The sequence below is a fragment of the Macrobrachium nipponense genome, chromosome 31 (genome assembly GCF_015104395.2).
Source record: "Macrobrachium nipponense isolate FS-2020 chromosome 31, ASM1510439v2, whole genome shotgun sequence".
NCBI lineage: Eukaryota > Metazoa > Arthropoda > Malacostraca > Decapoda > Palaemonidae > Macrobrachium > Macrobrachium nipponense.
Genome location: NC_061093.1, coordinates 18,477,658 through 18,505,408, shown reverse-complemented (window position 1 = coordinate 18,505,408; position 27,751 = coordinate 18,477,658). Strand labels below are relative to the sequence as shown.

Here is a 27,751-nt window from a genome sequence, read left to right as displayed (position 1 = left end):
AATACTAATAGAATCTGAGGAAATAAAGGATGGGAGAGGGATAAAAGGAAAGGATCAAATAGCTGATGTATTAACTATAGCAGGAGTTTCAGGGGAAAATATTAGAAATTATGTAAAGGGTAAGAGTTGGAGAATAAAGGAAATTAAAGGGGATTAGGTTAGGAAGAGGTTGGAGGGGAGGGAGAAAGAGATAAGTGTGATTATGTATATCAGTTTAGTAAGTTATTTTATTTTTATTTTTATTTTCTGTATAAATTAAATGTGGTCGATAATCAATGTATGGGAAACGTGTTTGATTTTAGAAAATGTCTTTGATGTATTTAGGTTGTTGTGATGTCGAAGACTAGACGGCGGCGGCATGGGGTGAAAAGGTAAACAATAACAGAGCGTGGAGTAGAGGACACAGAATTGGTGTTTGGTATGGTATGAGAGCTCTCTGTCTTATAGGAATTTATGGGTTGGAAGTCATGTTGTGGTTTTGTTCAAAGTCTTAAGCTGGAGTATACTGGGACCAAAGAATGTGAACAGGTGGGTAGACTGCACATTTGTGTCACAAAGGAAAGATTAGGCTAGGAAATTTCAAAGTAACTGTATTTAGGAAGATTGGAGGAAGCAAACACATAAAATTATCTGCAAAATATTTTAAAATTTGACTTACCTTTCTCAAATTTATCCTTGATATACTTGACATTATAAAAAAAACAAGGGGTTTCAGCACGACAGTATCATCTGAATCTTGTACCATTACATAAGAACTGATGGACATCAAATGTGAAAATGGAAAACTGGCAAATTTTTCGGTAATATCAATATACCAGCGGTCAGTTCTAGACAAAAGCCGGAGTTGTTCTTTGGTTGAAAAGATCAATGTCCGATCATTTCTAAACACAATATCTCCTTGCAGGAAATCTTGGGGAATCTTATTAATCTGAAAAGACAAACACCAGATTAGTGACAAAAATTAACAGTAGCAAATTCCTAACAATAACTTTTCAATAACTAAAGCATTAAATTAATATGGATATACAATTTGGGATATAAGTACTAAGATCACAGGGAATGGTAGCTTCAAAAATATTTATAACATACCATTAACTCTTTCTACGTTAAAGTGAGTTTGCACAAAATACGTATCACAATTTTTTTTAAAGTAAATTGTATTTTTCCTAACTATACAAACCTGAGGTCCTTTACATAAGGAATCACTTTCAGCATAGGCTGGAATACGGCTGTTAAATTCTTGAACAAGGTGGTTAGGCAGTAACTACCATCTGGTAGGCCTACCCGCCTGCCTGAATGTAAACAGTCCACTTTGCCTTTTGGCCCAGGTTCAGATTGAGGGGTGGCATGAGGTGGGCATTAATGTATGTATAGTTAGAAAAAATGATATTGTCATGATACAATAAAGTTTTATACATACTTACCTGGCAGATATATACTTAGCTATAGACTCCGTCGTCCCCGACAGAAATTCGAATTTCGCGGCACACGCTACAGGTAGGTCAGGTGATCTACTGCCACTGCCGCTGGGTGGCAGAACTAGGAACCATCCCATTTTCTAAGACAGATTTGCTCTTCCACCTGTCTCCTGAGGGGAGGCTGGGTGGGCCATTTAATAGTATATATCTGCCAGGTAAGTATGTATAAAACTTTATTGTATCATGACAATATCATTTTTATACATTCAACTTCCCTGGCAGATATATACTTAGCTGATTGGCACCTTTGGCGGAGGGTAAGAGACAGCTAATTACTGAATAGACAGGGAACAACATACGTTGTAGGTAACAAAAATATAAGAAACCTTGGTTCCTACCTGTGTCGGCGAAAGACTTCATGGCTACTGCCTAGGAGCTTACATCGCCTCAAGAGCCTCAGCGAGGTAGTGACCTCATGCTAAGAATTCTTGATGGTCTGTCGATGGGGTCTTATCCACTACTCGACAGAACCTAAGGATCTTTGTCAATGGGTTCCTATCCACTTACATGACAAAACACCTTGCCATATGGCATCATAAGGAGCATAACACCGATCCCGATCACCTGATCCTAATACCGGGGTTAGTACTACGATTGAAAGGAGTTATCCCCCCAACATCCTTTCAAACGACCATAAAAAACTCAAAACCAAACAATCTTTAGTTAAAAACAATATTATTTAAGGATCAGTACCAGCTCCCTGTCCCAGCACGGTATCCGCTGATACATAAGGTCCAAGAGAAAAAACACTTTTCATAAGTCACTCTGACTCTTTTAAGTAGTGGGAGGCAAATGACCGAGCTGCATCTCCAATATGTTGCTGCTAATATGTCTTTCATTGACATATTTCTATTAAAGGCTAGGGAAGTTGCAATTGCACGGACTTCGTGTGCTCTAACCCTAAGCAGCTTAAATGTTTCCTCTTGGCATTTCATGTGAGCCTCCGTTATCACATTTCTTACGAAGAATGCTAAAGCGTTCTTCGACATTTGCCTCTTTGGGTTCCTTACCGCGCACCATAGGCTCTGATTACAACCTTGAAGTTGACTCTCTCTCTTCAGATAAAACTTCAGTGCTCTGACCGGACAGAGAGACCTTTCTGTTTCTCTACCCACAAGGGAGAGAGGCCCTTGATTTCAAAACTTCTGGGCCAAGGCTTAGAAGGATTCTCATTCTTGGCCAAAAACAAAGGTTGGAAAGAGACAACAGCAGAATCTCCTCTAAAACCTACCCAAGAGTCTAAAATGCATGTATCTCACTGACCCTCTTGGCCATCGCGAGGGTCAGTGAGTCACTTCCTCGAGAGGTCTCTAAAGGATGCCTTATCAGGTGGTTCGAAAGTATCCGAAGAGAGAAACTGGAGGACCACATCTAGGTTCCAACTTGGAGTGATAAAGGATTTAGACTTTGTAGTACCAAGGATCGTATCAAATCATGGAGATCCTTATTGTCTTCTATGTTAAGGGACCCTGTTTCTAAATACAGCCGAGAGCATACTTCTATAACCTTTTACTGGTAGAAACAGCTAAACGTGATTCCTCTCTAAGGAAGATAAGGAAATCAGCAATTTCGGTCACAGATGGTATCGGAAGAGACAGCTTCTTCGACCTACACCATCTACGGAAGAACTTCCCACATTCGATTGATAGACCCGCAGAGTAGAGGACCTGCGGGCTCTGGCAATTGCGCTTGCAGCTTTTCGCGAAAAGCCTCTCGCTCTGACAAGTCTTTCGATAGTCGAAAGGCAGTCAGGGAGAGAGCGTGGATGTTTCCGTGATATCTCTCGAAGTGGGGTTGTTTGAGCAGATCTGTCCTCATGGGAAGAGATCTGGGGAAGTCCACCGTCCATTCCAGTACCTCTGTGAACCAATCTCGAGCGGGCCAATATGGGGCGATTAGAGTCAGTTTCGTCGCCTTCGAAGAACAGAACTTTCTTAACACTTCCCCCAGAATCTTGAACGGGGGAAAAGCGTAGGCATCTATACCCGACCAGTCCATGAGAAAAGCATCTATCGCTATTGCTCTTGGATCTTCTACAATGGAGCAAAAGTTTTCTATCCTTCTGGAGAGAAACGTGGCGAACAGGTCTATCTTGAGGCTTCCCCCAGAGAGACCAGAGCTTTCGCAGACTTCGGTAGTGTAGGGTCCACTCTGTTGGAAGGACCTGGTTCTTCCTGCTGAGTCTGTCTGCTTTGACATTTTTTGTCCTTGTACAAACCTTGTCAGCAATACAGTGCCTCGTTCCTCTGCCCATATCAAGAGGTCTCTCGCTATCTTGTATAGTGTAAGCGAGTGAGTCCCCCCCTGTTTTCGGATGTAAGCTAGAGCCGTGGTATTGTCCGAATTTACCTGGACTACCATGCCTCTGACCTCAGACTCGAAGTACTTCAAGGCTAGATGAACTGCCATAAGTTCCTTTACATTTATATGCCAGGACACCTGTTCTCCTGTCCAGGTTCCTGACACTTCCTTCTTTCCTAGAGTTGCTCCCCATCCCGTTTCCGAGGCGTCGGAAAACAACACTAGGAGAGGGTTCCGAATCGCAAGGGATATGCCTTCGTTCTTCTGAAGCGGGGTTAACCACCACCTCAGGTCTAATTTTATTTCTTGAAGAATGGGAAACTGATCCGAAAGATCCCCTTTCTTTCTGTCCCACATTCTTTGCAGGTAAAACATTGCAGAGGTCCTCAGATGGAGCCCCCTCCCTAGGGAAACGAACTGCTCCAGCGACGAAAGGGTGCCCAGAAGACTTAACCATTCCTCGCTGAGCTTCGTTCTTTCCCTAAGAAGTTTGATACTTTCTCCAAGCCTCGAGCAATTCTGTCTTGCGATGGTAAAGGCCTCCAAAACCCCGAAACTCCCGAAACCCCGAGGAAAATCCATCTGAATCCCCAGATAGACAATGTCTTGGCTGGGACCATCTGAGACTTCTCGAGGTTCACGAGCAGTTCCGAGTGAGCGAACGAGATTCAACGTCGTTTCTACGTCCTCCAAACATTGTTCTTTTGACTTGGCCCTTATTAGCCAGTCGTCCAGATAGAGGGATTGATGTTCACCCCCTCCAGATGAACGGCCACCGGTTGCTACGTTCCTCATCAGGTTGGTGAAAAACCTTGAGGAGCCGTAGACAGGCCGAAGACACATGGCCCTGAATTGAAAGACCCTTCCCTGCACCATGAATCGTAGATATTTCCTCGATGACGGATGAAGAGGGACGTGAAAATATGCGTCTTGTAGATCCAAGGAGGCCATCCAATCTCCTGGATGTAGAGCTGCTAGCACCGATTTGGATGTCTCCATAGAGAACTTCTGTTTCTCTAAGAATCGGTTCAGTGCGCTCACATCCAGGACAGGTCTCCACCCTCCCGAGGCTTTCGGAACTAGGAACAGTCGATTGTAAAAGCCCTGAGAGTGTGGATCGTACTAATTCTATGGCCTCCTTGTCCAACATTTGTTCTACTAATTGCAGAAGGCTCTTCCTCTTGACAGGGTCTGCATACTTCGCCAACAGTTCTCTTGGAATAGACGTCAAGGGAGGTCTGTCCCTGAAGGGGATGAGATATCCTCCCCTCACAATTGAGAGGGACCAGTTGTCCGCCCCTCTCGACGTCCATTCTTCTGCAAAATTCAGTAGTCTGGCGCCTACTGGTGTTTGGAGGACTTGAGGTTCATTTGCTTTTCTTGGTAGGTCTAAAGGCAGAAGCCCTACCTCTTCTTTCTGCTCCTCTCTTCTTAAAGGAGGATCTCGAAGATGAACTCCCTCGAAAGGGCGGCTTCGGGACCCGTGTCTCCCCTTCGTGGCAGGAACAGCTGTCCTCGGCCTTTTGGTTGATTGAACCAGAAGGTCCTCCCTGTCGCCTTCCTCGTAAGTGAGTGAGAAATATCTTTCACTAACTGAGAAGGGAAAAGCTGGTTAGACAGAGGAGCGTACAGAAGGGACGACCTCTGTGCCGGAGAGACGCTTTCGTAAGAAAAGAACTGAATACAGTTCTCTTCTTAAGTATTCCCGCCCCGAAAAGGGAGGCCACTTCTCCCGATCCGTCTTGCACTGCTTTATCCATACAAGTCAAAATACTATTAAGGATATCGGGGCTCAGTTGTTCATTGTCTTGTGTCCTCTTGGCCATCACCCCAAGGGACCAGTCCAGAAAGTTGAAAACTTCCAAGACATGGAACAATCCCTTGAGGAGATGGTCCATTTCAGACATTCCCCAAGTTGTCTTGGCTGAAGAAAGAGAGTGTCTCCTTGACGCGTCCACCAGCGTTGAGAAATCTGCCTCTGCAGTAGCTGGGAGGGCGAGTACCCATTGCTTCGCCCTGTCTCATACCAAGATACCCCTCCTCCCAGAAAGCCTGGAGGGAGGGCAGGTAAAGACAGTCTTTCCCGCCTCCTTCTTGGAGTTAAGCCAATTTCCAAAAGACTGCAAAGCCTTCTTCATGGAAATTGTCGGCCGCATCTTCAAGAAGGAGGACGACTTTGCGGTTTTTCGCGCTCGTGAACAGCAACCGAGGAGAGGAGGCGGCAGGACTCAATAAATCTCCAAATTTCTTGGAGTAAAAAGCGCAGCCAACGCTTTGTAGTCTGATAGTCCAGCCGCTTTTTGATCTTCGGTTGTCAGAGACATCTTCCAATGCAAGTTCCACCGGAGAATCATTATTAGCCGAGGGAGAACGTCTCTTCTCGCAAGGTGAAGGACTCTTCGCAGGATCAACTCCCTCCTGACAAGGTCGACAGCCGCCTGTGCGACATCTTGTGTCCTTGTCGGGAGAATGCCGATCCTGAGAAAAAACCCGATCATCATCTAAGCCCTCCTGACAAGAATGACGGCCGCCTGTGCGACATCTTGGATTCTTCTCAGGAGACAGCTGTGCTTGCGGCAGATTTCCACCAGAAACGGACATATCGTGAACAGGACGGACAGCCGCCTGTGCGACGTCCAGAGAAATCCGTTCCTGGTCCAAATCATAAAGAGACGCTTCCTGGTTGATTTCTCCGTATTGTTCTTTTGAAGAAAATCTTTCAATGCACTTGGACGTATCTGTCCGTCTCGGACTGTGTCGTCTGTCCGAGCTGTCCACATATGGAACTTGGTGCTTGGCTGCTTCTGGCTTCTGGCGCCCGGACGGAGTTGCCTGCGCACGACGTTTTGTCCTATCCAGGCTGTCCGCCTTGCCACGGTTGTCCGCGGTAGGCACGAATCGCTTGAACATAGTTGTCCGCATAGGACATATCTGCCTGTCCGCTTCTGGCGAATGGTGTCTGGTTGGCGCCGTCCGCGTAGGACACTTTTTCCCGTCCGAGTAGTCCAATTCTGGCGCCGAGCGCCTGGGAGGTTCTGTCCGACTCGGACACTCTTCGTCATTGTCCATATGTTGCGTCTCAATCCTATGAGTTTTCATCCTTCTTTCTTTATTCCTCTCTGTACTCGTACGAGGAGTAGAGGAGATAAGTCTGGAGTCTGGAACGCCTGTCGGACGAGATCTCTTAACCGGAAGAAAATCGTCCTTTTTCCTCGGGAGGTCTTTTCTCAATACTCCTACTAAAGAGGAAATCTGCTCCTGCCTTTTAAGTAGGATGTCCGTCGCGGTTTCTTCCTTTTCTTTGTCATGAATAGGAGAATGCGCCCTGGAAGGTGTAGGAGATCGAGACATTGTCCTTTTGGCTCTTTTCCTCTCGTAGGGAGAATCGTCCGGAAAACGTTCCGGGCTCGAGTCCAACGTCGGAGCTTTTCAACTCCTCTTGATCGGACGCGACAGTTCATCGGAAGTCCATCCACTTCTTCGAGGAGACGAATCGGATGACAAAAAGCCCTCTTTCAGGATGCCTTTTCTAATGGCGATCCTTGGCGAGTCTGGGACGCTACAGATTCTGCCGAGGGGACGCCTGACCGGTGGGGATTCTCCATAACCTCCGTACGACTGTCGACATTCCTTCTCCTCTGGGCCTGGGAGCTTGGAAGAGGTCTAGGTCTGGGAGCGAGACAGAGCCGATCAGACATACCCTCCACTACACTGGGGACACTTATGTCACTTTCCACATTCTTACCTTTAAAAGCTTGCATTTCAAGCTCCATCCTTCTTAATGCGGTCTTCAGATTTGCAATCTCCGCAGCAGAACTTGCAACATCTGCTACGGAAGAGGTTGATACTGCATGTGAGGAAGCAATTACTTGAGGGTTAGTTATACTAACTGGCTCGTTAGAGCGTGATCTACTCATACTTCTAGAGACAGCCTTTCTAACCCTATCTCTCTCTAGTTTCCTTAAGTAGGAATCTAGTTTCTTCCATCCTTCCTCATCCATATTCACACATTCATCACACGTGTTATTTCTCGTGCATTCATATCCCCTACACTTCTTGCATACCTTGAGAGGATCTAACGACACTTTCGGTAGCCTCACCAAACAACCCTCATTCATACATCTTCTAACTTCGCAGCTAGAATCAGATATTTTTTAGCAAAATCCAAAGCCAAAATCCAAAAAACGTTCCACAAAAGCGTATGCCAAACCACAGATCCAAATACGTCACCAAAAAGACAGTCCAGAAGATCAAAGGCGATGAAAAACGAAATCCAAGTCAGGAGGTAACAACAACGACGTTATGGCTACCCGCGACAGAGCAAATCTGTCTCAGAAAATGGGATGGTTCCTAGTTCTGCCACCCAGCGGCAGTGGCGGTAGATCACCTGACCTACCTGTAGCGTGTGCCGCGAAATTCAAATTTCTGTCGGGGACGACGGAGTCTATAGCTAAGTATATATCCGCCAGGGAAGTTGAATGTATAAAAATACATTTGTTCATGAAACTTACCTGTCAGATATATATATAGCTGTATTTTTCCGAATCCGACAGAAATTTAAACACTTACGACACACGCAGTGGGAGTCAGGTGGTTAGTACCCATTCCTGCCGCTGGGAGGCGGGTATCAGGAACCATTCCCATTTTCTATTCATAATTTTTCTGTCGCCGGTGCTGGAAACACCTGTTTGCAGCACCTCCGTCCAGATTTTGGAAACTTACTAGCTACTTGAGTATCCCTTTTGGTTTTTTCTTTGGTATCTGAATTGGATCGGTGGCTTGGCACACGACTTTGGATTGATTTGATTTTGGTATTGATTTTTCTTTGATCAAGATGTCAGGGTCTAGTTCTGCTAGCGCTAGATTTTGTTCTATGTCCGAATGTAGAGGTAGGCTACTGAAAGCTTCAGTAGACCCACATTCTGTTTGTAAGGTTTGCAGGGGGAATGAATGTACGTTTGAAAGTCGTTGTAAGGAGTGTGAAAGATTAACAGAGTCTGAGTGGAAGGCGTATGAAACCTATCTTAAGAAACTTGAGCGAGATAGGTTAAGGAGGTCTTCCTCCAGGAGTGTTTCAGGTAGGCAAGATTTTAATGATTCTCCTGCTAACCCTCCTTCTGTAGATTATGCTCCTACCCCTGTAGTGTTGCCTCCGGCCCCTGAAGCAGTGTTGGTAGAAGGTAATACTTTGTCGCTAATTCTTGAATCGATTCGTAACTTAGAATCAAAAGTGTTAGCTCTGGAGAGCAAAAGTGAAGACAAGTGCAGTGAAAGTGCCCCCTTGTGTTAGTGGAGGGTGCGTCAGATCGGCCTCATTCCGCCTCTAGGACCTAGACCTCTGCTTGACCCACTCCCCGGTTACGGGGAGTGAGCATGTCGAAAGTCGAAGGAGGGTTACGAGGAAACCCCACCGATCTGGCGTGGCCTTTGCAGCTTCTGACGAACCTACCCAGACTGCCAAGGAGCGTGCGCGTGCACGTCTTCTAAAGGAGCGTGCGCGTGCACGTCTTCTCAAGGAGTGCTTTTCTTCTTCTGAAGCTTCCTCCCCGCGCAAGGGGTGGAGCTCTCATACCGCATCACGTCCGCTGAAAACAAAGGACGGCTCGCCGTTCGGGACGCTTCACGTCCAAGTTGTTCTCCGGAACTTTGCTCGTCGCCTGATAGTGCGTTTGCTGCTTTTCCTCCGCAGAAGAAGCGTAAGGTATTCTTTGGAGGCGGAGTCTTTCCTAGATGTTTCTTTCGAGCGCCGCAGTCCTCGTCTAAGGTTGCGTGAAGTGGCGGTTCCTGGGAGTAGGAAGAAGGCGTCCCCCCCTCGCCACTCGCCTGCTCACAGGATCAGCCCCTCCCCAGAAAAGGAGGCTTCACCTACAAGCAAGATTCTCCAGTCTCTTCAGCAGCAACTTCGAGATGTTTTTTCTTCGAGAGACTGTTCCACGTCGCCGTAAGAAGGATGACAATCTTCCTGTGAAGACGTCGAGGCATTCTCCCTCTCTCTCCTCGCTCGTCTCTCTCTCCGTTTGAGTCTGACCCCCTAGAGTTCGTTCTGCTCCCAGCAACTTTCTAGAGGAGGCGAGAAAGGAAATAGAAATTCGTTTCTCGCTCTCGTGAAGCGGTTGTTTCCGCTGCTACGAAACTTGTAGATAGGAAGCGCGTTTCTTTAGATGCTGAGCGCGCTTCTGTGAAAGTCAAGCGCGCTTCAGTGGACGCCGAGCGTGAGTTCGGTTGCAAGGTAAAGCGAGCGCCATGGATAACGAGCGCCAGTGGACGCCAGTGGGCGCTCAGCGTGTTTAGTGGACGACTCGCGCGCGCCAGTGGAGAAGCTCAGCGCGCGCCAGTGGACGCTCAGCGCGCGCCAGTGGACGCTCAGCGCCGCCAGTGGACGCCAGGTGTACACCATGTTGCTGTCGAGTGCGAGCTTCAGTCGGCGCCAGTAGATTGGCTTCGGACGCCAAGCGCGCGCCTACGGACGTCAGTTTACCACCTCAGCAAGCGGAAGCGGGAACTCTTCCTGTTCGCCGCTCTTTCTCTTTTGAGAAAGCTCGTGACTCTTCCTTACTTCCTCCGACTTCTCCAGTGTCTGAAGAGGAAATTAGTGACGCTTTCGTCGAAGTGGACGAAGAACAGCAGTTGGCTCCAGTCTCGACGGACTACAAGGTTTTGACTCGTCTGCTACAGTCAGTCTTTGCAGAACACTTTCCAACCTGAAGCTCCAGTACTCCTCCCTCTCAGTTTTCGTCATCCAAAGCTACTAAGATCTCGGGCTTTGTGAAAATGAAGAAGTCGCTTTCTACGAAGCAAGCTTTTCGCAAGGTCCATGATTGGATGGAAAAGAGGAAAGCTTCAGGCAAGACTTCTTTCGCTTTACCACCTTCAAGACTTTGTGGCAAAGCTGGTATGTGGTACGAGACGGGAGAAAACGTCGGAGTTAAGCTTCCAGCCTTGGCTCAAGGAGACTTTGGTAGTATTGTGGATGCCGCCAGAAGATCTTTTCTGTCTTCCTCTAAGGTCTCTTGGACGCATAGTGAGCTAGACTTTCACCTTAAAGGCCTCTTCAGGACACTAGAGGTCTTTAATTTTCTTGACTGGTGCCTAGGAGTTTTGGATGCCAGGTCCAGGAGTTCTGATTCCATCAGTCAGGGGGAGCTGTCCAGTGTATTGTCTTGCATGGACAAGGCCGCCAGGGATGGTTCTGAGGAATTGGCTGCTCATTTCAGCACGGGACTGCTTAAGAAGAGAGCACTTTTTTGCAATTTTACTGCAAAGTCGGTCTCGCCAGCGCAAAAAGCGGATCTTCTTTTCGCTCCTTTCTCAGAACATCTCTTCCCCAGTCTATGGTAAAGGACATAGCTGCCAGTCTCCAGGAGAAAGCAACCCAAGACCTTCTGGCACAGTCTTCTAGGAAGCCTACAACTACTTCGTCTTCTGGGTCCTCTGCTTTGAAGAAATCGAAGCCCTTTCGATCTGCTTCTTCCTCGAGCCAGCCCCTCGAGGAAGAGGCTCTTTCAGAGGCAAGACTCCCGGCTTCCTTCCAAGAGCAAGAAGTGAGAGGGAAGTCCTTCAGCCACCGGTAGGAGCCAGACTTCTACATTTCGCGAGAGCATGGGAAGAGAGAGGTGCCGACGCTTGGTCTCTGGACATCGTCAAGAAGGGGTACAGAATTCCTTTCCTGAAGTTACCCCCCGCTGTCTTCGACACCAAAGGATTTGTCTCCTTCGTATCAGGGATAAAAGCATAAAGTGCTTTCCACGATCTACTAGATCAAATGATCCGGAAGAAGCAGGCGGTGGAACAGGTCTTCGACCAGAGTTCTCCGGGGTTTTACAACCGTCTGTTCCTAGTGCCGAAGCAGTCAGGGGGGTGGCACCCCGTTCTGGATGTCAGCAGTCTAAATCGCTTCGTTACCAAGCAGAAGTTCAAGATGGAGACACCTCAATCCGTGCTTGCAGCCTTAAGACCGGGGATTGGATGGTCTCTTTAGACCTTCAGGGACGCATACTTTCACGTCCCCATCCATCCCCCGATCAAAGAAAATAACCTGGCGGTTTGTCCTGAAAGGGAAGGGTTTTCCAATTCATGGGCACTCTGCTTCGGTCTCAGCACGGCGCCGATGGTGTTCACCGTTCTTATGAAGAACGTTGCGAGGTGGCTCCATCTTGCGGAAATACGGTCTCTCTCTACCTAGACGGACTTGCTTATTGCGAGCCTCATCGCAAGGACCTGGTGTGCTGAAGGACCTTCACACGACTCTGTCGTTAGCGAGGTCCCTGGGACTTCTGGTGAATCTCGAAAAGTCGCATCTGACTCCTCAATCCTTAGTCTATCTGGGGATTCAGATGGACTCAGTGGCTTTTCCGTCCCAGGGGCGACAACTTCAATGCCTAGACAAAGTGTCAGCCTTTCTAGGGAAGGAAACATGCTCGGTGAGGGAATGGATGAGTCTGCTGGGGACCATTTCCTCACTGGAGAAGTTTGTTTCTCTGGGAAGGTTGCACCTCCGACCACTTCAGTTCTTCCTCTCAAGCAATTGGTCACGCAAACAGGATCTAGAAGTGGTCTTGTTTTTGACGGAAAAAGTGAAAAAGCACCTCAAATGGTGGTTGGATCCAAAGAAGCTTGCGGAAGGACTTTCGCTCAAGCTTCGGAACCCCGACCTAGTGTTGTTCTCCGACGCGTCCTCCACGGGTTGGAGAGCAACACTGGGAGGGAGAGAAGTGTCAGGCACCTGGAGAGGGGAACAGGTGTCCTGGCACATCAATCTAAAAGAACTTTCAGCGGTTTACCTTGCTCTAAGGTTCTTCCAAGATGAAGTCTCCAACAAAGTGGTTCAGATAAACTCGGACAAACACCACAGCCCATGGCATACCTCAGGAAACAGGGGGGAACTCACTCTCCTTCTCTGTTCGCCATCGCGAAGAATATCCTGATTTGGGCGAAGTGCCAAAAACGGAACGATTCTGACAAGATTTGTGTCAGGCGTGGAAAACGTGCGAGCGGGACCTTCTCAGTCGGCAAGGACAGCTTCTGCCGACGGAATGGACCCTTCATCAGGAGGTATGCCAGGCGCTTTGGAAGCTGTGGGGACGTCCTCATGTGGACGTTTTCGCAACTTCCCGAACAAAGAGACTTCCGCTGTATTACTCTCCAGTTCTGGACCCGGGAGCTGTGGCAGTAGACGCCCTACTGTGGAACTGGTCGGGACTAGACATTTACGCTTTTCCCCCATTCAAAATCCTCGGGGAAGTTATGAGGAAGTTCGCTGCATCAGAAGGAGCGAGGATGACCCTCATCGCCCCCTTCTGGCCAGCGGTCGACTGGTTCACGGAGGTGATGTCCTTCCTGGTAAACTTTCGGAGGACTCTGCCCCTAAGGAAAGATCTACTCAGACAGCCCCACTTCGAGAGGTACCACAAAAACCTCCCCGCTCTGAGTCTGACTGCGTTCAGACTATCAAGAAGTTGGCCAAGAAGCGAGGGGTTTTTCAAGACCTGTGGCAACGGCGATTGCCACCGCAAGGAGGCCCTCCTCAACCGCAGTTTACCAATCAAAGTGGGCTGTCTTTAGAAGTTGGTGCAGAAAGAAGGGCATTTCCTCCACCTCAACCTCTGTGAGACAGATAGCAGATTTCCTTCTTCACCTTAGGAAAGAAGCGAAACTAGCAGTTCCCACGATTAAAGGCTACAGAAGCGTGCTTTCTGTGGTCTTCAGGCATAGAGGACTCGACTTAGGCGAATGATAGAGACATTCATGATCTCATTAGATCATTTGAGACTGTGAAAGTTCTCCAACCGAAAGTACCATCGTGGAACTTAGACGTGGTACTTAAGTTTCTCATGTCGAGTCAATTTGAACCGCTCCATTTAGCCTCGCTTAGGCAAACCTTACTCGAAGACCATTTTCCTAACCGCTCTGGCGACGGCGAGAGGTTAGCGAAATTCAAGTCATAAGCAAGCACATTGGGTTCAAGGATCATAGTGCAGTTTGTTCCTTAAAAGGGTCCTACCGTTCTTTAGCAAAGAACGAGAAACCCTTCCAACCCTTGGCCGAGGACGTTCGAGATCAAAGGGTTGTCGGAGCTAGTGGGACCTGAAGCTGAGAGAGTCCTGTGTCCTGTCAGGGCTCTCAAGTTTTATTTGCAGACCAGAGCATGCAGAGGCTCTTCGGAGAACTTGTGGTGCTCTGTGGAAAAACCAGATCTTCCGATGTCGAAGAACGCACTGGCGTTCTTCTTAAGAAGTACGGTTAAGGAAGCCCATGAAAAGTGTAGTGAAAGTGACATGGAGCTTCTTGAAAGTGAAAGCCCACGAGTTGAGGGCTCATTGCTACTTCGGTGGCTTTTCACAAAAATATGGCAATCAAAGATATTTTGGGCGCCACTTATTGGTGAAGCAATTCGGTGTTCGCTTCACACTACCTGCGGGAGGTGAAAGCAACATACGAAAATTGTTACTCGCTCGGACCATACGTCGCTGCAGACACTGTTTTGGGGCAGGAGGTAGCGCTCATCCTATCCTTTAATGGTTAGGGGGAGTTTTTTAACTTGTGTTATGGTTGTGGGGTTGACCGCCTGCGGCGGATCTCCCTTCCATTAGCTTAGTCTAAGTAAGATACTTTTGGTAGGCTACGCCAGGTGGTTTGGTTTACTTCGTTGCCCTCATTTGTATGGTCAATGGTCTAGTCACGTCATGGTCTCACCCCTGTTGACAGATCATCTGGAGTGCACCAGCTTTATAGGTCTCTACCTTGCTGGCAACTTTAGTAGCACAAGCAGACTTACGCAGCAGTAACCACGAAGTCAGCTATGCTAACAGGTAAGGAACCAAGATATCAATTATCTGCATATATATGGTTTCCTAAAATCTTCTATTCTGTCTACTCCCACCACCAAAGGTGGGATTCAGCTATATATATATCCTGACAGGTAAGTTTCATGAACAAAATGATATTGTAATGATACAATTAAGTTTGTTCATACTTACCTGCAGATATATATAATCAAGTACCCACCCACCTCCCCTCAGGAGACAGTGGAAATAAAAATTATGAATAGAAAATGGGAATGGTTCCTGATACCCACGCCTCCCAGCGGCGGGAATGGGTACTAACCACCTGACTCCCACTGCGTGTGTCGTAAGTGTTTAAATTTCTGTCGGATTCGGAAAAATACAGCTATATATATATCTGCCAGGTAAGTATGAACAAACTTAATTGTATCATTACAATATCATATTTACTTTCAAAAATTGTAATGTTCCCTAAATGATATACAAACCCTCGGTCCTTTACATAGGGAAGACTCACTGATTGGTGGGAGGAATGTGAGCGAGCCTCTAGAACTGACTGGAGTTTTGCACACCAGGCCTATTCCTCCTGGTCGTAAGAGCGAGGAGGAGTGCCCTGCTCTGACACTTGATCAGAGTATAGGAGATGCATGATCAAGAGTCTGACTTCTGGGCCTTTTCGAAATGAGTGAGGAATCGTAACTCATCCGAAAAAGGTCTGGGAAGAATATTTAGAGTCAGAAGCATTAACGCAAAGTTCTGGGAAGGGTTTGCATTATTGCTAGTCTCCTTCCTCCCCTTGCTAGAGGAAGGAGTGGGATTGCTTCTACAATTCTGATAAGAAAAATAGAAAGGAAGCTCGATGTGTAAGCTTACCCCATTAATTGTCCAACCAGCCAGTGTAAGTTCGAGTCCTATCCTCAACCTGAAGGAAGAGGAGTAGAAGGAGAAGGAGGGGAAGGTGGCGAGGCCAGTCACTCTCGCATCCTTCTTCCCTCTAGAACTGCACACCATAGGCGAGATGCAACTTATCTTCCTGAAGGAGCTGGGTAAGCAACACAAAACCTGTGAGCATCCACCACCGGTTCAAGTCCACGAAATAGAGGTTTCACAAGGACCTGTGGGCAGACCCGAAGGAAGAGATATAAATACGTTCGTGATAGACCTCATCTATCTTCCAGTTTCGACATATTCTTCGGAGTGATGAAATGTACCCAGCCACTGGATGTATCCGAACTACAGAGAAGTTTCTCACGATCTCGTTAAGACTCAGAGAAAGATGTGTCATTGGACACTTCTGCATTGGCAGTCTGCAGTAGATAAAGGCATTGACGGGGTGTCGATCCTTCATAGGTACAGCAACACACCAATATGACAGAGTAATGACTGATCTGGATCAACTAACAGAGTAATGACTGATCTGGATCAACTAATACAAAGTCCATAATGCAGGAGATCACGAAGGACTCAGACTCATCAACAGATGCCGACTGATTGTGCTGCCGCACATCCGAGACGGAGTCACAACGTGACACCCGCCTTTTGAAGGGTTTTGCTGAGATCAGCCATACAGATCGTCTATTGTGTTTGCCAACGATGTTGAGGGATGAGATGATGATTCTCGCGAGGCATGTGCACATCAGATGAGAGTCAAGTGCCTTCTAGAGACCGAGGTCCCTGTGATGGCACAACAGATGTTTCTCATTAGTAGATGAATCTCAACTAAGGAGAAACAATAAAATATTACTACTGAATGACTAAGGTGAACGTGGAACTATGTCTTCACATTGAATCGAAAGAAGTAAACTCTCATGATTTTGATAATAGAAAAAGTCCCATCGATGACACCAACCACTGAAGATGCCTTAATCCCTAATGTTTTACAGAGGACTGAGAAAGTTATTCTGCTATTTCACTGCTCCTCGGCGAGAAAGTCAGAGCTTGTAACGAAGGCGGAAGAGTCTTTCAGTAATGAAACATAGGGATTGTACTGCCTGAAGAACCGCTTCTTGTGGGTTGGATCAAGGAGGAAGTTTCTATTTACTTTGGAAGCAGAGCTAGTCAGGTGAGGAACAGGCGAAGTCTTCCATTATTCACTTACAATTCGGGGTGAACAAAGAATAATTGAACACCCTACAAATTAGGAAATGTATATTAGAAGACAAAACTCAAATTCTCTGAAGAAAATCATTCTGCATCATCGCAGCGGCCAATAGGGCAGGTGCGATGGAACAGGTTATAGACTTCTGTCATACACTGTGGTAAACAAAGATGATAATGAATCTAATGAGATACGTACATCTCTGTATGAAAATTCTTGCAACAGCAAATGTAGTGCAGGAGAGATCACAATTTGTCGTAAATTGTATTTTTCCTAACTATACAAACTATACAAAACTGAGGTACTTTAACAATAGGAATGTACTTACGGCGTAGCTGGAATTACGGCCGTTGAATCTTGAACAAGGTGGTTATACAGTAACTACCGTGCGGATGTAACAAACCACTTTGCCTTTCGGCCCAGGTTCAGATTGAGGGGTGGCATGATGGTGGGCATATCTGTAAAGGACCTCAGATTTGTATACTTAGGAAAAATACAATTTATGACAAATTGTAATTTGTTCCGACACGTAATACAAACCCTCAATCCTTTAACATAAGGATGACTCACTGATTGGTGGGAGGAATCTGAATGAGCCTCTAGAACTGACTGGAGTTCTACACACCTAGGCTACTCCTCCTGGTCGTAAGAGCGAGGAGTATCCTGCCTCTGACAACTTGACCAGGAGTATAGGAGCTGCATGATCAAGAGTCAGACTTCTGGCCTTTTCGAAATGAGTGAGGAATGTGACTCATCTGAAAATAGGCTATGAAGAATATTGGCGTCGGAGACATTAATGCAAACATCTGGGAAGGGTTTGCATTATTGTCCATCCTCCTCCTTCCTCCCCTTGCTAGAGGAAGGAGCGGGATTCCTTCCATGATTCTGATAAGAAACATAAAAAGGATGCTTTATGTGTAAGCTTACCGCATCAATCGTCCGACCAGCCAGTGTGAGTTCGAGTCCTATCCTCAACCCGAAGGGTCGAGAAATGGAGGGATGAGGCGTGGAAGGGGGAGAGCCAGTCACTCTTGCTTCCTTCTTACCTCTACAACTGCACACCATGGACGAGATGCAACTTGTCCTCTTGAAGGAGCTGGGTAAGCAAACACATCTTGCAAGCATCCACCACTGGTCCAGGGAAATGAGGTTCCAAGGACCTGTGGGCAGTCCCGAAGGGAAAGAAAGATAAGGTGGCAATGAACTATCCATCCTCCTGCCTGACATATTCTTCGGAGTGATGTCCAGTACCCATCTACTGGTCTATCCATCAGCAGCGAAGTCTCTCACAGTCTCGTATCCCACTGCAGCGAAGTCTCTCGAGGTTTTGTATCCCACTGCGGCGAAGTCTCTCACGGTCTCATTGTCTCCGTAGTGGATAAAGACACCGACACTCCATGGTGGGTGTCAATACTTATGGGTACCGGAACACACCAGTAGGACGAAATAATGACTGATCTGGATCAACCGATACAAAGTCCACAGCGTAGCTCGTGACGGTCTCGGACGCTTCGACAGCTGCCGACTGACTGCATTCGGTTGTGTGAGGCTAGCCGCCCATGCATCCGAGGCATAGTCACGTGACCCTTGCCTTTTGAGGGGTTATGCCAAGAGACCATACAAATCGTCTATCTTTTGCCACCGATGCTGGAAGGCGAGATGATTCTCTCAAGGCATGTGACCAACAGACGAAAGTCAATTGCCTTCTAGAGACCGAAGTCCCTGATGGCAAGACAGAAGTTCTCATAGTAGTTGAATCTCAACTAAGGAGAAACAATATTATGTGTCGTTGAAGACGAAGGTGATAGGTGAATGCAGACCTACGTCTTCACAGCTGAATCGAGAGAAGTTAACTCTCAAGATTCTGAACGTAGAAAAGTCCCGTCGATGATACCAACCCATGAAGACGGCTTAATCTCTGTTATTTTACAGAGGACTGAAAATGCTAAACCACTACTTCATTGCTGTTCGGTGAGAAGTCGGAGTTGAAATGAAAGAGGAGCGTTTTACAGTATTTTCAGTGATGAAAACACAGGGAATGTACTGCCTGAAGAACCGCTTCTCATGGGCTGGATCAGGGAGGTCATCTTATTCTTCTTCCCAGCTTTATCCAGGGAGGGCATCTCTATACTTGGAAGTTAGAGCTGGTGCATGGGCGGGGGAACCGAGGGCGATGTCCTCCGTTATACATCTACAATTTGGGGTGGACAAAGAACAATTGCACACCTACGAATACAAGATATATTTAGAAGACAAACTCAGATGTCTGAAGAAATCATTCCGCGTCATCGCAACAGCAGGTGCGATGCAGCGGGAGACTAGGCCACAGACTTCTGTTCCCGTGTGGTAAACAGAAAGATGATAGCAAGTCTAGTGAGATATCTCTGTTTGAAAATTCTTGCAACGTATGCAAGAATTCCAGCCAACCAGAGACCTAAGCCTGTAATTGCCGGGCAGAGATTCGGTTTGGTAGTCAATCATCGCAGAGAGAGAGACAATATCTGACCGTACTATCTCGGTAGAGCCAGCTGGTACTGGGGTCTGTGGTCAGCCCATACATCGCTAGCTCTCGCTCACGTCGTCATCCTGAGTTGCCAGGTAACCATTCCAAGAAGGAATGCGTTCGGCTAGAACCATCGAGCGCAAAAAAATACGCTCGAGCATTTGCATTTAATTGCAATGGATTTTGGTGAAACGCTATGGTGTTGTTGTTGTAACAATAAACACAAGTATCTCGAAATTGAAACTGGTAACTCCTGGGAGGCTTGCAAGGCAGTCCCAAGTTGCAGTTCAATTAAGAAGATACTCTTCGTCTCAGTCACAACCCGTAGAGTTAACTACGGTATGTGACCTACACCTTGGACAATTCAACTGATAACAGAAGCATGTCGCGAGGGCAATATACGTAGTATATTTGTAGGTTCCTGTACATAGACCTCCATCCTAAATTCTCTTCCATTTGAGGAACTAGAATAAGGACTGGAAGCCGACATCCCTCCTTCTCTAATGAAGAGAGCGAAGGTGAAGTTTTCCTGAAGGAGGACTTCTACAGTGATAACAGGATACTGAAGATGATAGTTCAAGCCGAACAGGATATTCTTCCTTCAGCAGCAGTACTTCCCTTGAACGCTAGAAATTCCAGGAATTCGAGCATTCGGTGAGATTCCAGATTATCGTAGAAATAATTATCTGGGATTCTCGTCTCGCCCACTCTGGACCGTGGTTTCGCCCAAGTGTTTGCAGATCGTAGAAGACTCAAACACTCAGAGAGTGCTAGAAATCTGATGAATTCTAAGCGCTCGGTGAAACCCTCCCCGAATTCGTCAGACGATCATTGGATGGTGGTCTTCAACGACGGGGACTTAGGTCCGGTAGGACCCGAAGGTCCCTCCAGGATCGCAGTCCCCGACGTGGAATCCTACGGAGAATGCTCTGCCGGATCCCTCCCCTCCCTGTTGCAGCCATAGGGAGAGAGGGAATGAGGGAGGAAGATTGGACACTCGCTCGCCTTCCCACCGGAACTAGCAGTCGGAGAAGCAAGAATGGGCAGCCATCACCGTGCGGTGATGGCCGCTCAGAGTCTAGGAAAACGTTACCGTCTGGAGAAAACGTTTTCCCGAGGAGGGTTATGAACTCGTACTGTAGGCTAAACGTCTGCTGCCACTGTGACCGTCGTCTGGGTGGGGCTGAGCGAGCACCTGACAGGAGAGAACCGATACCGTCCTCCGACGCGTCCCAGTCCTCTTCGAGGTCGAAACCTCTCAAGAGGACCGAAGGGGGAGCCCACACCGGTCTCTGTGTACGTGGTCCAGTGGGACCATCATGTGAACGGTGGTGATTGTCGCTCCGAGAGTCTGGGAAGCGTCATTGTCCTCGCCAGCCCCCCACGATCTCCTCCAACCACTTGAGCGAGGATCTGTTGGTCCCAAGACCAAACCAGGCTCATGGCCAGACCGTAAGAAGTGCATTCATCACAGTCACTCCTGTTCGCCTCACTCCTCCCGGTGTAGCCTGAGGAGGTTGAAGGGACAGGTGAGGGAGACCTGACACTTGTACCCTGCCTTCTAGCAGAACCAGTAGGCTGGGAGGACTGCAGGCAATCACCAACCCATGGTGGCGATCGAGCTGCAGGTCTGGACCAGCAGTCTTCTTGCGGAGAAGCGCTGGACCAAGGAGCGGAGCGTCGGTCTCTTGTGTCAAGGGAGCTGCTACGAGCAGCCTACCAACAGAACCGGTAGGCTGGGAGGACTGTAGGTGATCACCAACCCACGGTGACGATCGAGCTGCCAGTCTGGACCAGCGGTCTTCTTGCGGAGAAGCGCTGGACCAAGGACGGAGCGTCGGTCTCTTGCGTCAGGAGAGCTGCTATGAGCACTCCTCCCCTGCCTACCAGCAGAACCGGTAGGCTGGGAGGACTGCAGGTGATCAGCAACCACGGTGGCAGTCGAGCTGCAGGTCTGGACCAGCGGTCTCCTTCCGGAGAAGCCCTGGACAAAGGATGGTAGCATCGGTCTCGTGCGTTAGGGCTGGACCAAGTCCAGGCGAGGCTGGACCAGGTCCAGGCGAGGTTGAGCCCAGGTCCAGGCGAGGCTGGACCCAGTGGCCAGGGGGGGAGCCTCTTCTCAGCCTCGCCACGTGAACGGTCTGGTGGGAACATCACGTCAACCCTGGGAACCGGCAGACCACCGCGAGAGCGATTGCTGGCCTGGCAGGAGTCGCCTGAGCGACTGCCACCAGTCTTCCGCTCAGCTGCCAGGACCCTGGCTGCACAGTCACCCGCGGGCGACTGTACACTCGGTACCTCTAGTGAACGGGCGGCCAAGACGGTCCCTGGCGCCGAGGCAGAACCTCTGGTGCCAGGAGAGGAGGTACCGGTGTTAGCCGGTACCCCTCCGGTCCCCATCTTCTTCCTTGCGGAAGGAGAGACGGGCCCCGTTCCCAAAGGAACAGGAGGACCAGCGGAAGCCCCAATTGTTCCACAGACCCTTAGAGGTCTCTGAGCAAGACTTCTTAGGGGGGAGGAGGTACTAGCCTTCTTCTTCGGGCGGGGGGGCCTCGGAAGTCGAAGGGAAAGAGATGGCAGAAGACGACGACACCTTCCTCTTCTTCCTAGACTTCCTCTTCGCCAGTTCTCTCAGGACAACCGACAGGTCCTCCATCCAGGACGGAGTTGGGGACGGAGTTGGGGGAGTCGCGGCAGCAACACGGCCCTGCACCCGGAGGAATGAGAGGACCAGCGGATGACCCACCTATCTCACCGGAGCGAGACAGACCCTTAGAAGTCCTGTGACGAGACTTCTTGGGGGGGGGGGGGGGGGGGGGGGGGGGGGGGGGGGGGGGGGGGGGGGGTGGGGGGGGGGGGGGGGGGGGGGGGAGACACCACCTTCTCTTTTACGGCAAAGCCTTAAAAGAGAAGGGTAGTAGTGGTAATGAATATGATTATCAGCAGGGGATCAGTATACACACTCGAGGATCGGTACGCAACATGCTACGAGTCAAAGGTACAATTCCAAGGTTAGGATAACCAATACGATGAGCATCCAACCAATAATGCTGAAAACACAATCACCACTACTCTGTAAAATAGGGAAAAAATATTAAAGTAATGAGGATACTCCTCACTCATCCAAGGGCACCGCCCTCTGAAGTGAGAGGAGATCCCCCAACATCAACACCGCACACCCATCCTTCTACCTTCTTCTGATAGTAAGGGAAAGGAAGAAGGAGAAGAGTAATTACCATAACAACAAAACACGGACAAACCTTAGAAGTTCCTCAGTAATTTCCAAGCGTAAGCATAATTTCCGGATGAATACATGTCCCGTTACAGGATCAATATCACTTACGTTAAGTATGTCTCATCCTCACGTTAAATACATATCTCATCCTCATGCAGGTCTGAGCCAGTGTTAAAGGGTGAAAGAATGTAAATAATATGTTAGCATACCTTAGCCGCCGACTCTTAACACAAGTAGAGGGGTGGTTACAAAGGCTATCACAAAAAATGGGTTTGTATATTAATTGAAAAACAAGGACAAACCTTTGTTTAGTATTAATATCAAACACCGCATATGCATAATTATTTAGAACACAAAAAAATAAACCAAAAGGATCCCACCGGGAAAAAAGATCAACGACCAGTCAGCCAGAGCTCACAAACACACGTCTTTATCGGAAGACGGCCGAAAGCTAAGTGGAGTGTTTACATCTGGGCAGGCTAGCCTGCCCCACGGTAGTTACTGCCTAACCACCTTGTTCAAGATTCAACGGCCGTAATTCCAGCTACGCCGTAAGAACATTCCTTATGTTAAAGGACCAAGGGTTTGTATTACGTCAGAGCAAATGGGCATTATACGAGAATTCCGATCCAACCAGAGACCTAAGTCTGTGATTGCCAGGCAGAGAGATTTGAATTGGTAGTTAATCCTCGACAGAGAAATTACCAAATTGAAAAGAATCTTGGAGAGCGTGCAGTACCTAGGCAGAGCCGTATACCACTTGCTTGACTTGTTATACCAAGTTGCCTGGTAGTGCATGATGGAATGTGTTCAGCTAGAACTATCAAGCGCAAGAAAAAATACACTCAGGCATCTGCATATTAACTGAAATGGGAGGGAAGAAAACCCTCCTGTTTGGTGATCGAAACTAATGAAGAGGACTACAGGCAGTCCCCAGGTTACAACGGGGGTTCCGTTCTTGAGACGCGTCATAAGCCGAAAATCATCGTATGCTGGGACATCTTGAACAATCCTAAGAAAACCTTACTTTTAATGCTATGGGTGCATTAAAAACTATGTAAACTGCATTCTTATTGCATTTTCATCCCAAAAACCTTTAAATATTGATTATTTTGCATTTTTGGTGTCATACTTCTGCCAAATGAGCATTGCAGGCATCATAACCCTGGCACACACGCAACCCTGGAAATAATTTCTGATGAATATAATTGAAAAGCGCCTTTACCTCGGAACGCCGTAAGCCAAACCTGTCGTAACCCAGGGACTGCCTAGGCAGTTCCCGGCTTACAACGGGCTTGGCTCACAACGTTCCAAGGTTACAATGCTTTTCAATTATACAGTAGGGCCTCAATAATCGCGGGGGATAGGGCCCAGAACCCCCCGTGATAAGTAAATACCTGATTTATCCTGGTACCCCCATCAAAAATTGCTTTAAACTGCCTACTTTAATAATTAACCCACCCAAGACCACTATTTCAATGTTTATAACTGCCTACTTTAGTTCTAGCACCAAATAAGTCTTCAACTATCACCTTAAACTAAATTAAAGACGTTTCAAAGTTATTCTTTCCTATCTTCAATTTCCCCATCATCAGATCAGCAAACAAAAGTATATTACCTAACAATTCTTTTCTATTGTCATGATTTGGCTGCTGCACCAAACTAAAAGTACATAGTATATCTATTTCGTGAATGAACATATTTATAATAATAAAAGCATGATTTACTGTAATGATTACAGCACCCAACTATAATATCAGTGTATAAACAGCAAAATACAACAATAAAAATCTATTTTTGTCTTTTGTTTACGTTTAGAATCAGCTGATGGACGTTTATTACTGAAAGAATTATTTTGCTAAAAGAAACTAATTTATTAATGGAATTATTATTATTTTTAACTTTGTACATAATAGTTTATGATATTGTGATACAGCAATTCATATTTCAATGAGAGAGAGAGAGAGAGAGAGAAGAGAAGAGAGAATTGAGAAGAGAGAGAGAGACGAGAGAGAGAGAGAGAGAGAGAGAGATTGAGAGAGAGAGAGAGAGAGAGAGAGAGAGCAGCTTAGGAGGAGAGTAATTGTTGAATAGCTTGAGAGAGCAGTTTAGGACAAGAGTAACTTGACTAGCTTAGCTCGAGAATAACAATGAAATTTGTATTTTAAATATTTTTAAGGTGATAAGAAATGAAACATTGATAGTGATAAGAAATTCTCTTGTATACTGTTATAATATATGATAATCATTGAGTCAACTATAAAAGTTGTATTGAAGCACAGTTTTGTAAATCACAGAAAGAATAAAAATATGGCAACATTTGTACCTACAAATGTCGGGGACCATCTTGTTGTTTTATTACGACAATAATAGATCAGCATTATAGTTTTTTCTGTAAGTAATGAGAGAGAGAGAGAGAGAGAGAGAGAGAGAGAGAGAGAGAGAGAGAGAGAGAGAGAGAGAGAGATTTTGCTATTTACATACATAGTATTTGAAAATTTGTAAATGAGTTTATCCTAAACAAGGGATTTTGACATAAGAAAAATCTATTTCTGGGCGAGGATGCATTTAGTCATGAAAAGAAGAAAACACAGTAATTAGTGAATCTTGCTCTATGATAAAATTAGCGATTTCGTTAATTTTCCGGGATATAGTATTTGGGCTCCCCCAAAAAAAGTAAGTAAAGTGATTTATGATAGAGTTTAGAGGATACTTACGTAAAATACATCGTAGTTTGTAGAACGGTGTAACCACTATCACATTACGTAAAAATAGTATGTAAGAATGAGACTGTAGGTTTGGTGACGTCACAGTGATCATATTTATTTTTTTTTCATGAATGAATACGTATACATTTATGATAAAAAATAGTTACTGTACTGCTTACAGTACCATACTGTAATATTAACCCTCTTATGCCGATCGTAAGAGGGTGCCGATTGGACGTATCGTACGTAGACATAGAAAAGTTTTTTTTAAAATTCGCGGAAAAATACTTAAGGCCTACCAGCCGAAAACTTTTGAATCACGCGTCTTGGGGGATGCTGGGAGTTCACGGATCGAGGTGTTGTTTTGTTTAGAAGCGTGACCCAATTGCGCATGCGCGAAATGCCGCCTCCTCGCATCAGCCAGCATCAGCGACGTGTCGTCCAAAGGCGATCTTTTGCCGCGATCGTGTGTTTTGCCGAACTTGTGCAAGAGTTTGAATATTTGTGGTGCTACAGGACGTTCATAGAGATGTCTCAACGACATATAGAATGCAAAAGGCGCATTTTACCCGTCGGAAGGGATCGTGTAAGACGTATTTTGGACTTGGATGCTGGCGAGGGACCCAGCACCCAAGATGACCTCGCGCCTCAACGCCATTCTGTGTGGCCACGTGTGGATGAAAGTGCTCTAGGATCACAACGTGTCTCTTATCGGAGCTCGATCGGGAGTATGTCACAAGTCCTCATTTTGATGGCAGTTGGTCATCTAGTGATGAGGACATCACTCCCGATGTCAGTGATGATGAATATTTGCCCCCAATGTCCGTTCGAGGCTCAGATCCCAAAAGCGAGCTTGAATTTAGTGGTTTTAGTGCATATGAGGGGGAATCTGAGGAGGGGGAGGATGAGGATATAGGGTCTAGTTTTGTCGCCGATGATGATACAGAAAGCGAGGGCCTAAGTGAGGGAGATGGGCCAGTGGGGGGGGTTCGTGTGCGAAATCGTGCCCGCGCCCGTGCACGTAGAAGGTCGGAGCGTTGAACCAGCCAAGGTGAAGGTCGGTCGTCCGAGAGCGACGAGGGGTGGACGGAGGACCCCACCCGACCTAACATGCACCCATTCACGGCACACCTGGGCTCACCGTACCTGTTCCTCTCACTGCTCTGGAGTTCACTCAGCTGTTCCTTAAGCAGGAATTGCTGGAGTACCTGGTAGCAGAGACGGCGGACTACGCTCGGTACTGCTGTGATGAACTCCGCACGACATTGTCGTATCGCTGGCGGGGCTGCAACCTCACCGACATGGTGCATTTTGTGGGGCTCCACATTTATTTTGGATTGATGCCTGCTGCTGAGATCAGGCAATATTGGAGGCGGAATTTTTTTTTAAGTACGCCCAATGTGCCCGGCGTTATGCCCCGTGATACTTTCCTGGCGTTGGACAGATATTTCAACGCCTTCAACCGAAGGGCCATACCCCGGATTAACTCCGATCACCTCATCTTAGTCCGCCCAGTGTTGGAATACATTCGTGAACGGTGCAAAATTCTTGTGGTTCCTGGAAAGAACCTTTCTTTGGATGAGGGGATGATGCCTTACAAAGGAAGTCTAAGCATTAAAGTGTATAACCCCAAGAAGCCGAAGAAATATGGAGTGAAATTTTTTTTTATTACCGAGTCCAACACTGGATACGTCGTAGACTTCTTAGTGTATTCCGGGGTCTTCGCCACGATGCGTGACACTGTTTTCAGGCTTGTGGATCATTTCCGTAACCAGGGATACCACCTGTTTATGGATAATTATTATAACTCGGTATCCCTGGCCCAGGAACTGTATTCACGTCAGTGGTACCCTTCGGTTGGTGCGTGGGACCCTGAATGTCCTCAAGAGGTTCGCTAGCCATCCGTAACATCTGGCAAAAGGAGAGAGAGTGGCGGCGGAAGGGAGCTGTCTTCGTCATCTGTTGGAAGGGGGTCCAACTCGTCCCCATGATTACGATGAGTCATGAACCCATCCAAGAGGAGGTCGTACAGCGGAAGAAGACACGTCGACAGGGCCGAGTTGTGTATGAGGAGTTTCGTGCCGAGCGGCCTACCGTCATTGGGCACTACAATAGGCACATGGGAGGAGTTGATCTCTTTGATCAACTCATCCAGTACTAACCCTTAGCCAGGCAAACCAGGAGGTGGACCCAGAAGCTCCTCAAATACATGCTTCAGTTGGCCCTCCAAAAGCCTACATACTGTACTGTGGGTACTACAGTCACGGTCTCCGGAGGATGACCCACTTACAGTTCCTCGAGACAGCTGGGAATGCCCTCATCCACTTTAATCCTGATGAGTGGCCTTCCATGACTGGCCCCCTGCCCCGAGCTGCAGATCTGCCCCTAGAGGAAAGGGCAGATCTTAGGAGGGCCAACTTCAGTCGTCCTGCTGCTGCCGCCGCCGCCGCCGCCCCTGCTGCCGGCCCTGCCCGCATCACTTCTCATCGGATAGTGGACCCTATGTGTTGGCTGCAGCCAGGGGATCACACACTGGAGCTCCTAGAAGGGCGCAGGCAGAAACGGTGCCGGGTATGCCATATGAAAGACAGAAGGAGAGACACCCAGTTCTTCAGTCGCACATGCAAAATAGCTCTTTGCAGGTTCG

At 47.4% G+C, this 27,751-nt stretch overlaps 1 protein-coding gene across 4 annotated transcripts in view; it reads right to left on the bottom strand.

Moving 5' to 3' along the window:
* Positions 1–27,751, bottom strand: part of LOC135206659 (uncharacterized) — a 117,692-nt gene that overhangs the window by 8,879 nt on the left and 81,062 nt on the right. For all 4 annotated transcript variants that reach the window (XM_064238026.1, XM_064238024.1, XM_064238027.1 and 1 more), the window contains one exon: positions 659–928. In XM_064238026.1, coding sequence (XP_064094096.1) covers positions 659–928 — 270 coding nt within the window. The remainder of the gene's footprint in view (positions 1–658; positions 929–27,751) is intronic.